Source organism: Fukomys damarensis, unplaced genomic scaffold (assembly GCF_012274545.1).
Source record: "Fukomys damarensis isolate Sample0158 unplaced genomic scaffold, DMR_v1.0_HiC HiC_scaffold_17, whole genome shotgun sequence".
In the NCBI taxonomy this organism is placed as follows: Eukaryota; Metazoa; Chordata; class Mammalia; order Rodentia; family Bathyergidae; genus Fukomys; species Fukomys damarensis.
In genome coordinates this window covers 53,305,459-53,317,611 of record NW_022900929.1, presented here as the reverse complement: position 1 = coordinate 53,317,611, position 12,153 = coordinate 53,305,459, and the positions used below count along the sequence as shown (strand labels likewise).

Sequence of the window (12,153 nt, the reverse complement as noted above, 5' to 3'; positions counted from 1 at the left end):
GTCAGAGAGAAAAGAGATCTATCCTTTCAAGCCACAACATTTTTTTTTTTTAATTTCCAGGGTGAAGTAAGTTATCTGTTAACAGAGCAATTATGGGGTGTGGTGTACCACATGATGGTGTACCACAGGGTAAAGGATAAATTAGCTGTCTGTGAGGGATTTTCCTTGAAGAAATCCAAAACTGAATTGAATATCTACTATGTGTTAATCACTCTGCAAACTACCAGGGGTCATACTGTTGAAACTCTGAGCCATATTCTTTTCATTACAACTTTGCTTCTACGTCTAAAGGATAGAGGAGCACTCATTCCAAGGCTTGGCCTATAATAGACACTGGAGCATTAGGCAATTTAAGTCATTGCATAGGGGCCTAAGTATGCATCCCTGCTAAGTTCATTGAAACATTCTTTATTAGAAATTGTAGTAACTTATGAGTCTACCTGTAAAGAATTCTTTATTGGGAACTCTGTGTACTGAGCCATCATTCCTTTTGGGTGTCTTTGGTAACAGATTGAGACCCATGAATATGCTAGTGCTGTTTCCTTAGAGCTCTGTCTTATACAGTGCTCTCCAGGTCATCTCAAAATTGTAATTGTGTCATGGCATTTGGTCCTGGCTGCTTTGGCACAGTCTTTTTTTTTTTTTTTTTTTTTTTTTTTTTTGGGTACCAGGGATTGAACTCCGGTGCTTGTACTTGCAAGGCAGGCCAGCGAACCACTGAGCTAAATCCCCGGCCCATGCCACAGTCATTTTGATATCAGAAAATTGTCAACATGGAAATACCACTTTGACATAATATTTTACCCTCTGACACTAGGGCTTAAAATATGCATCATACTTAGAATGAAAGGTATAGTAAGGGTGGGAATATTGCTTTAACATGTTATTAGTAATGAAACAATAAAGAATATAGTTATTTGATCCAATAAAAGTGCCATTTTGATGTGAAAACTGCTACATCAGAATGACTGTCAGAAAGGATGCGTTAAAATATAATGTCAAAATATTCTTGGATTGACCTCTTACTTCATCTTAATTGTTCATACGATAGATGGATTCTGTCCAGGATATTGCCTATGCTGAAAAAGACATGGCATCCATCCTCAGCACTGAACCTCATAAATCAGACGCCGTATGGCTCTCCTGGTGAGACATAACATGATGTACCTATGCCAGAAAGCGGGGAAGGGTCACTGGAGTGATGGAGGCCATCACTGGTAGCAGTCTTTTTTTGTTGTTGTTGGTTTGTTTTTTTGTTACCGGGGATCGAACTCTGAATCTTGTGCTTGTGAGGCAGGCGGTGGAACCACTGAGCTAAATCCCAGCCCCGGTAGCAGTCTTTTAACATGCGTCCTATTTCCCTGAAAGTGGGAGTGCTGAGAGAAGATATCAAAGTAGAGGAGGGACCAGGCTCAGATATGATCTATCTCAGATTGCCACTACTTACATGGGCATTTGTAAGAATAGTAAGATGCTGTCTTTGGAAAGAGTGAATGAGACATTCCAGGGGGAACAATGCTTAGTGCAAAATATTCCTGGACAGGGAATTTCAGAAAAAACTGGACTGGAACTTTGGCTATATGTTCAGGGAGCAGCGAGAAGAAAATAGGATGTTGCTGGAGAAGGGTCTTGAGCACATAAGATTATAGAAATTAAGTCTGATAATGTGATATTGTGAGGGAATAGGGCTATTATGCTTTGAACAAGTGAGAAGTGAGTTACATGACAGCAAAGTGGTTGAAAGACTGCCCAAGCTTCTTTTTGAGATGAACCTGTACAGGAATAGAATTACAAGCCAAAAGAACTGCCCTGAAAAGTACTTTATGACCTAGGTTGTGGCAGTGAGGATTTAAACTGGCTGTACTGACTGCAGATATGGAAATGAAGGTACACATTTGAATGAAATTAAGAAATAATCTGCAAGACTTGGGAAAAGATTAAATGTAGGGGAAGATTAAAAGCAATAAACGGATTTAATGTAATTACCATCAAAATACCAATGACATTCCTCATGGAACCAGAAAGAAAATGATCTTAAAATTTCATATGGAAGCACAAAACACTTCAAATAGCCAAAGTAATCCTAAATAAAAACATCAATGCTGGAGGCATAGCAATGCTCAATTTATGCTTTGTTCAATTTTTATTTTTATCAGTGCATGTTTGCAATACGTTAAGATTACATTTCTTGTGGGGAGTTGGTACAGGTGCATACCACGTCCTAATTCTTTTTTCATCTCCATCTCCTCCTCTTCCTCCCACTCTCTCCATCTCCTGGTCCCTTTGCCTTTCATGAAAACCTATCTCCATTTTGAGGTTCCATCTTACTTCAGAGAATGGTTATCAAGAAATCAAATAATAACAAATGCTGGTAAGGTTACAGGGAAAGAGGAACGCTTTTACATTGTTGTTGGGATTATAAACTAGTAAAACCACTGGGAAATCAGTATAAAAATTCCTCAAAACTAGAAATTTCATTTGACTCAGCTATCCCCATTCTAGCTTTCTTCCTAAAAGAGTTAAAGACACCATATCATAGGAATAAGGGCATACCCATGCTCACAGTAGCATAATTCAAAATAGTTGATTCTCGGACATGGCCTATATGTCCATCAATAGATGAATGGATAATGAATATGGTATTTATACACGATAGAGTACTACTATGTCATAAAGAAGGATAGACTCCAATTATTTATGGGAAGATGAATACACCTTAAGACTATAATGTTAAGCAAAATAAATCAAACACACAAGCTTAAATATGAAATAGTTTCTCTTATGTGAGAAACCCAAAACATAAACAAAGACCAACTTCAAAATAAAGTAAGAAAACTAGGATATTGTTGGCATAGAAACAGAAATGTAGACTGATAGAATAGAATAGAGGACCCAGAAATAAAACCACACATTTATAATCATCCAATTCTAGACAAAAGTACCCTCCAAAAATTGTTGGAGAAAAGACATCCCCTTCAACAAATGATATTGAAGAAATTGGATATGTACATATAGAAGATTGAAATAGATCTTTATCTCTTACTCTGTATAAAAGTCAACTCAAACTGGATTAAGGACCTAAGTGCAATACATGAAACTTTTAAAATACTAGTAGAAAACACAGAAGAAACACTTCAAGATATTGGCACAGGTGAAATTTTCCTGAATAGAACTTTAAGATATCAGGAAATAGAAGAAATAAATAACAACTGGTATTACATAAAATTAAAAAGCTTCTGTAAAACAACAACATTAAGAAACAACATAGTGAAGAGACAACCTATAGAATGGAAGAAAATCTTTGCCATCTATACATCTGACAGAGGGTTATGTCCAGAATTTCAAAAGAACGCAAAAAATTAGCAACAGAGCAATCAATAAGAGGGCAAATAATTTGAACAGATATGCCTTAAAAGAAGCACAAATGGTCAATAGATGTATGAAAAATACTCAACTGTTTTTGTTATGCAAATGCAAATCAAAATTAAATCGAGAGACTATGTCATTCCAGTCAAATTGGCTATTTTCAAAATGCCAAACAGCAACAATATCATCATCATCAACAACAAAAACCCCCAAATAACTCTCCAAACAAAACAAAACAAACAAACCTACAAATGCTCATAAGGATGTTGGGCAAAAGTCACTCTAGTACACTCTAAAATCTAAGACTAGAGCTACTTTATGACCTAGTGATACCACTCCTTGTCATATATACTCCCCAAAGTAAAGTCAGTGTACAAAAGAGATAGCCTGAATACCTATTAAATGCAAAACCACTCACAGTAGCCAAGTTATAGAATCAGCCTAGATGCCCAACATCAGATAAATGAAAAAAGTAAATGCAGTATATCTACACAATGGAATATTATTTAAGCACAAAGAAGAATGCAAGCCTATTTGCAGAAGGATGGGATGGAAGACCATCATATTAAGCAAAATAAGACAAACATGGAAACACAAGCATTATAAGTGGAGTCTTGTAAGTGGAGTCTAAAAAATTTAAAGATGATGAGAAAGTAGAAGTGGGACTAAAAAGGGAGGGAAAGGGGACCAAGCAGTGTGTGTGTAGGGCTGTAAGAAACAGTACAGGGAGGGTAGATTAGAAAAAAAAAAACCATAATGTATGTATGTATGGAAGGGACAAACCCATGTATCTGTACAGCTAATATGAATTAGGTGCAAAATTTAAAAATTACTTTATTTAAGCAGGGGGTGGAGGGAGAGAGGATGGAAGGAAGGAAAAAGAGAGAATTGGGAGTAAAAGAAAAGGAAGATAAACTCCATATGAATCTAAGGTACTGGACTCAGTGGAAGACTGAGCGTGTTGCCATTGATAGCAGTGGACAGACTTGGGAAGCAGTGGGTTTAAGGCTGAGAGTCATGAGCCCCGAATTTACTAGCACTAACAGGGCAACTAAGAACTATTTTGTTGCAAGGGTAAATGGTAGTGGGAGTCGAAAGAGCTGGAAAAGTCACAGTAGATATGGGAGATTTGTGAGCAGCGTCTGGGGAAGTGGAACCCTAGGAGCAAATCATCACCACCACCGTCATCGTCACTGCCGCGGCGATCGCGAAGCTCTGTGTGAAGAGACAGCGGAGGTGAGTGGATGTACTTGCAAAGTCACAAATGTAGCATGGACACAAACCAAACTTAGATAAAGTCCCTTAGACATAGTCAGTCAGGAAAGACGGGAGACGATGAGGCATCTGAAGGACAACGGAATAGAGAATGAGGTGAGATAAGCACGTGGAATAGAAGTGAGGCAGTGAACTCAAGAAGGGGAAACGGAACGCCCCCTTGTGGGGAGGCTCACTTCCTCTTGAATACTCATGAATTCACAGGCAAGAAAATAGTTTTTTGGGTCTAGCAACACTGAGAGTAAGATTTGGGCTCACAACTCACATCCCTTAAGAGACCTGCTTTCCAAGTCTGTTTCAGGCAACAGTAGAGAGTGACTGGAGAAGTGGATGGAGATTGTAATAAAACTGTGTTTTAAAAGGGCAAACGCAAATGGGGGAGGAAGTTAGAAGTCGTCTCTTTTCTGGCATTTGAGAAATCAGTCAGGAACTGCCAGCCTCACAGATATTCACTTGGACTTAGTGAAAGTAACCCCCTAATTTGTTGAGCGGTCCATTTGATATTTGGACAATAGCACCCTGGGTCAGTGGTTTTTTGCATTTCAATGAGATAAAATATAAAAAGATACCACTGCAGAAGGTACCGGTTTGTTGAAAGCAGGACTGTACAAAGGGGTCAAGTGAAATAATTACATTACAGTATTTTAGCTAGAAGAGAAGCTTGCATATAGTTGCAGGAACAGCCAAAGAAGCACCGTGAGGAAAGGGTTAAAAATATAGAAAGGAGAGAGAGAGGTCAGAGGCAGGAAGCAATCTAGACACAGAGGGAAAGGTTGTTTTCTTTTTCATCACCCACTAGCTAGTGTCTGATACAGTGCTTTTAAGCAAGCACATTGCGATAGAAAGACATGCTGATTGAGAAGAAGGATATTCTTGAGATCCAGGAAAAGATAAAGGGGCAGATTCAGAGGCAGACCAAGATCTAAGTAGGAATACAAATCATATAAGCTCAGGAAAAAGAAATTCAGGAAAAAGAAATTCAGGAAAAAGAAATTCAGGAGCTTCGCATTTGGCTACTGCAAAGAAAATGGCTGCTGTTTTAGCCAATTTTAAAAATAATGGTTTCTTTCTTTCTTTCTTTCTTTCTTTCTTTCTTTCTTTCTTTCTTTCTTTCTTTCTTTCTTTCTTTCTTTCTTTCTTTCTTTTTTTTTTTTTAACTGTCTGACTCCTTTGTACCTTCTACCAAAACTAAAGTAGTAGGCAAGGCACTCAGATCAAACTGTCCCTCCAGGAGGAAGAGATCTGCCAAGAGAACCTCCGCCAGATGGGAGCTGCAGAAAGAGGCCCGGAGGGGCATTTTGTTTGCCCAGTCAGTTTGGATAGAAACCAGGTGCCTCCAGGGTAGAAGGCCAGAGTTTTGCCAGTCGAGAGCAGGGATGTAAGCTGCCGTTGTGTGAAAACAAGTTAAGTTGCTTGGTTCCAGGGAATATGGTCCAAGTGTCATAAATGCATCTGTTTAATAATGCATATCCGTGGCTGTTCCAGAATTTCGGTGCCTTGAGCTGCCTGCCTTTGTTTTCTCTTTCCCAGAAACATGAACGAGCTCATGCGGGAGCGAGAGCACTAGATGGCAGCATAGGACATCTATTGGGCCGTCTCTCTCCACAGGCTGCTGGAATTTTGACAGATACAAAACGGTACCTGTGGTTTTGTGTATAAAACTGGTATAACTGTTTGTACATTTAAAAAATGTAACAATAAATTAAACATAAGGGAAGGGGTTGCTAATAAATACAGTGTTAGACTGCATTTTTGTATACCAGGTGACAAGCTTGGGCATTCAAACTTGGTTCGTGTCGGGGATGGGCAGGATTGGAAGCAGGTTGAAAGAGTTGTAAAATGTGCATGCTGGGTGGTTACAGCTTCCTCGAGGGTTGTTGTTGATTTACCCATATGTCTGTGTGCGTTACGCAGAGGTGAAAATTTAGTGAAGTGAGGGGAACGATATGTCTCGAAGTCTATATACCAGGGACTCTAGAAGGAAAGCACTGTTCCGTGATTGCCTAACTCACTGTTTTGATGGGTGGAGGTGAAAGTGTGAGCTCATTATCTTTGTTTTCCTTACAGAGACACAAATCTGGCCTCTTCCTTCTTACTCGTCACCTATAAAATGGGCCTCTTAGGCCCGAACAATCAGCCTGCAGGTCTGGGCTCAGTACACACTGTCATCTTGTTCTCTTTAGTTGGAGCTGATTCATTTTCTTGGTTAGAGCAGGCTGCTGTCTGAGACACCAAGGACGTGAACTTGATTCCCGCAATGGCCAAATGGTGTGCTGCACAGAAGAAGACAAAAGCACTGCTGAGACTATACATGGTAAATAACCACTTGAACAAAGATTCTTCACTACTCACAGAAAAGTAATTCGAAGCATACGTCCTATCAAGATGGTCAGAAGCATTGACTTTTTATTCATTATTTTGATCCACACACTTCCATTATCTACAGGGTACCAAACCTTGTGCTGAACAATGACAATGAAAAGTGAAAAGTAATTCGAAGCATACGTCCTATCAAGATGGTCAGAAGCATTGACTTTTTATTCATTATTTTGATCCACACACTTCCATTATCTACAGTGTACCAAACCTTGTGCTGAACAATGACAAATCTAAAAACTAAAATTGGCCAGGTGCAGTCATGCATGCCTGTAATCCCAGCACTCTGGCAAGCTGAGGCAGGAGGATCACAAGTGTGAGGCCACGTTGGGCAATTTAGTGACTTAGTGAGACTCTGAGTCAACATAAAATGAAAATAAAATAAAAGCCAAAACAGGATTAGGGTTGTACCTCAATGTGAAGGCCCTGGGTTCAATCCCCAGTATTAGAACAAATAAATATAAACAAAAATTTAAATAAAAATGAAGGATAGAATAATATATAGCATCATACACCATTCTGTTATTACAAAGACAATGATAATATTTCTACCGGTCTAACGTTTTATACAGTGCTTTGCCACAATATCTTATTTTGTTCTCATAATAACCTTGCTATTTGGATTCTTTTCTCTAGGTAAGGAGCTGAAGTTTAGAAATAATTAGTAATTCGCCTAAGGTCATAGTCAGATTGGTACCACAGGGCCTTGAAGCTAATCTTTTGACTCTAGTTCTTAAACTTTCTACTATCCCACACGACTATAAAGAAAAATCTTCTTATTTTATACTGTTTCAAGCTCTTATCTGAAAACATCTTAGTTTTATAAATCTAGCTGAGGGCCCGAGATTTAGCTCATTGTTTTTGCGACAACCTGCCTTGCAGGCACAAGGTAGCGAGTTCGATCCCCGGTACCAAAAAAGAAAGAAAGAAGAAAAAGAAATCTAGCTGAGATATTTAAATTCAAAGTGCTGTGTGGCTATTTACCTAGTACAGCTTATAAATAGAGTATAGAACTATAATGTTGTCATAACTGTGGGGTAAGAATCTGCAAGGTGCTAAGAAGGAAAATTTTATCTTGGTTCGCTGCTGTCTTACTGCTTGTTTACAAATAGGATCAATGATCTTTTCGATACCATTTTGAAAAGTAGATCTGTGGTACACATTTGTTTAGTAGAAGGAAAGACAATTTTTATGATCCCTTTTCTTTACTTTATATTCCTAATCATCTCTCGTTTTTCCTGGGCTTCTGTGCTTTCCTTCCATTTAGAACACTCACTCCTCTGCAAAGCTGCTCTCCCTGTACAGGCTTCTCATTTATTTGCTGAATTAATAGACTGAGGAAAAGTAGAGTTTGCACGTATTGACTTGCGCTTGTCCAGCATAAGCCAACTTTCTCTGTCCAGAAAATATTTCAGTTTTAAGATTAGAACTTACCTTAAATTCCATATACTAAGCAAAGCTGTCTAACATATCTGTTTAAGTGTATAGTCTGTATTGCCATATAATCTGACAAGTGTTTTGAGGTTTTCTTCCATTGTCCCCTGATTGTTTCACTTCGGCCAGTCACGTTTCCCAACCAGAGTGCCCTACTAGTCTGTCGGTGCTTGTCATCGTGTAATATCATTTTACTTCCTTCTCACAACACTTCTATTTGAACCTGTCGGTTCTGTGTGGCACATTCCAGGCTGGTCCCATCTACAGGCATCTGAGCATCAGCAAGGAGGTGAGACGCTATCTTTTGAAGGGTGCCGCGCCATCGTATTTCAATGTCAGCCTTCAAAGCCAACAAAGAGGCCACGTTGCTCCATTCCCGGAGGCTGCCGATTGCCCATTTTAGTGATCTAGGTCCATCATCTCTTTTTTAACTCTTCACAAAGGACCAGTTGTAAACAATCACTGTCCAAATGGGATCATATTACTCAAGAGATGAGCAAATGCCAGGTGTAGTCTCTGTGAGAGTCTAGAAGCCTGCAATGTAGCCTGTGATGTAAATTAGAAGCAAAGACCATAAAAAAGTAGGCTGATTTCTTCTTACTTAGCATTCAGTAGAAGGAATCATTTAAATGCTCAGTGAGGATTTTTTTTTTTTTTTTTACAAGCCTTCAACATAGAGATTAATGAGATGTTTTTCTCTTCTGCTTTCTGTGTACATAAACTCACACTTGGCCTACCCATAGGTAAAATGTTTATATGGTAAAATTTGAAGTGCACCACAATATCTCCAGACTCCTTCCCTGCTGGCCTACAGTTTTCAGAAGCATTTAGTTTGAGCAACTCTATTGTCTGTAGAAAAGTTCTCAGAAAATGGCAATCATCTGGGAAAGATACTAGAAATTATTACTTTTTAAATTGAGTTTATTGGTACATTTTAGGTATACAGTACAGTTACATTCATTATTTGGATCTTGTACCTTTACATGACAGGTCTTGGTTCTTATTTTTTCCCTTGTCACTGCCCTCCCTTCACCCCCTCCTCCCCTCCCCATTTACAACCACTTTATTTCCATTTTTTTCATTTTCTCAAAAAATAGTTCTTGAGCTTGCTTACATATTACGTAGTGTTAGCACCATCACCCTCTTGGTTCCCCACGCAGGCTAAGTAAGAAAGAAAGAGAAATTTAGTTTATAAGTAAATTCAGAGTGAATAGAAATTTGGAAGCATCTGAAAGGAAGTTTTGATCTTGTGATAATATTATAAATATTAATGTTCCCTCCTATGTTAGAGTTATAATACATTCACTTTCCACAAGGATCAGACTCGGAAATCCAAGTCAGTCCTAAGAGGCCAGAGATTGGAACACCCAGCTTGGATGTGGGAGCCCTGTATGTAGTCCATCCCTAGCAGAGGGTGCCGGTTCTCTCCTGCCACATAAATCCCTTTAAGTATCAGGGATCCCTTTGAGTCTCAAATTTCATCCTGTGACAGACTTACCTCTTGCAAAATGTCTGCAAAAAAAAAATGTCTGGAACACAGAGTGGATGTGCGCCTGACCTCAGAAGAGGGGCAAAAAAAGATCTTCCACAGAATAAGTGAGTTTAAATCCGACAGTATAAATTAATTATGCTGCAGAAAGTTTGGAGCTGCAACTCACACCTAGTGCTTGCTTTTATCAATAAAGAAAAACTTTTGAGACTTTTGAGGTGAAAGGATCAAAAGTCTGTAGAAACCAAGAGTACATTATATCACTTTATAAATTTTGGTGAGATGATAGAAAAAATGAAGGAGCTTGAAGGATCCCAGTTCTGTATTCTCAGTCTTCATCCTACCAGTCTGCCTTGTAGTTTCAGGTGCAAGTTCATTCGGTCTCAGGTCTGATTAGTACATATGAATCTATTGGTATGTGGCTCCTCTATCCACATCCCCAGCCCCAAAGCCATAGCTGCTCTTGCCTTCAAGAAAGGGTTTTTCATAACACAATGACTCACTCTTTGTCAGAGGCTTGAGAAAATACTTGTTTTTGTGGGATGTATCCTAAGAGAGGACACAACAACCCAGAGCAGAAATGAGGGTGGACTTGTGGGCTGGTTCCAATGTCCCAGGATTTGATTCTCTTTATAGCCTGTACTTTATCATTCTTTTTTAAGAACAGCCATGGAAAAATATGACAATTTCTTTGCAGGCATCTTGTCTACAAAATTAATAATGTGAAGCCAATTAAGAAGACACGTCTTCAAGACATCAGGACATTTTAGAGCCAGTCAGGCTTAACTACCTCAATTGTCAAGTAATCAGCTGTATGTTTCCCCATTTCCCTGAAGTTGAACGGTTTCAGAAAGAAGAATAAAAAGAATCAAAGGATCATTCTGTGTGTATATGGTGTGATGTGGGGAAAGTGGCAGTTGTGTGTGTGTGTGTGAAGTGTATGTGACTATGTGTCTGTGTGTGCACATGTGGATGGTGAATCTTGTATTTCTATAGTGTAGGGGAGTTAATAGTACTGTTATATAGATTTGGGGAAATTATTCAGTTAGATTATGTACATTTGCAAGAATCTGCAGCTGGACCAAATAAAAGCTGGAATGTAGTGTGTCTTCAGTTAGTTTGCTCTGCTCTTTAGTTCTACCAGGCAGCTCAAATGTTGATAGACCAGTAGGTGGTACAGAAGAGACAGCATGAGGTTCTACAAAGGGCTCCCGCTTTAGAGACGAGCATTCTGGCCTTGACATGTTGTCCTAGCTGTGCAACACCATAGATAGTTGTTATCAGGAGAAAACGATGGCTTCTCAAGAAAATGCTCAGCATGTTGTCTACTATTTTGCAGGTGTCCAACACATGAACTCTTTCCACCTGGCGCATTGAACATGTGGAAAGTCACAACACGACTCAATGCCACTCACCCCCACTAACACTGTACTTTCCAAATAAAGCTGAAGCATAGAAGAAGCCCGTAATAGCACATATTTCTGATATGAGGAAATATTTCCTATGTGGCGACTTTAAATTCCTGGCTTTGGTTTTATGGTTCCACCGAGTAAGCACATGACTAGGAATAGGCATGCAGGAACTCGTAAGTCAATAGTTCCTTCATATTGAAGTAAAAAAATATGCTTCCAATGCCTAACTCAAATGTCTACACTGGCCCACAGCCATCTTGTTCACCTTTGTGAATTCTGACTGCCAGTAGAATTGCACGCTGCAATCGTTTATCCCATGTTGATAACATCTCTCCAAATAGATAGTCACTTCTAATGGTGGGGTCTATACTGTATTGTTTTCTGGAGTTTTTGTGTAATGAAAATGTTTATTGACTGGTGGAGGATATCAGTGATTGTATTATGTACAGAGTGATTATATAGAATTTGGACTACAGCATTTGAATTATTGAACCCTGTCTATTTTATAGCTCTACGATCTCCCACCAGACAATGAGTAGGACAGAGAAAAGATAATGTGTGTTCTGGTCCACTTTTGAAGGAAAGAGAACTTGTGAAACCATTGCCCTGAGTGAGATATTTTTGTAATGTGTGGTTTTTCAATTATTCATGCATTCTTCTATAGGTCCATCATCTCTTTTTTAACTCTTCACAAAGGACCAGTTGTAAACAATCACTGTCCAAATGGGATCATATTACTCAAGAGATGAGCAAATGCCAGGTGTAGTCTCTGTGAGAGTCTAGAAGCCTGCTGTAGCCTGT

General features: G+C 39.0%; 1 protein-coding gene across 1 annotated transcript; it reads left to right on the top strand.

The window, feature by feature from the left end:
* The first annotated feature begins 1,051 nt into the window (after positions 1-1,051).
* Positions 1,052-10,793, top strand: LOC104868717. The gene is made up of 5 exons (XM_010633624.1): positions 1,052-1,146; positions 4,299-4,602; positions 6,172-6,278; positions 6,709-6,955; positions 10,638-10,793. Exons 1-4 carry the CDS (start codon positions 1,052-1,054, stop codon positions 6,866-6,868), a joined length of 666 nt encoding a protein of 221 aa, XP_010631926.1. The 3' UTR covers positions 6,869-6,955; positions 10,638-10,793.
* Positions 10,794-12,153: the final 1,360 nt, after the last annotated feature.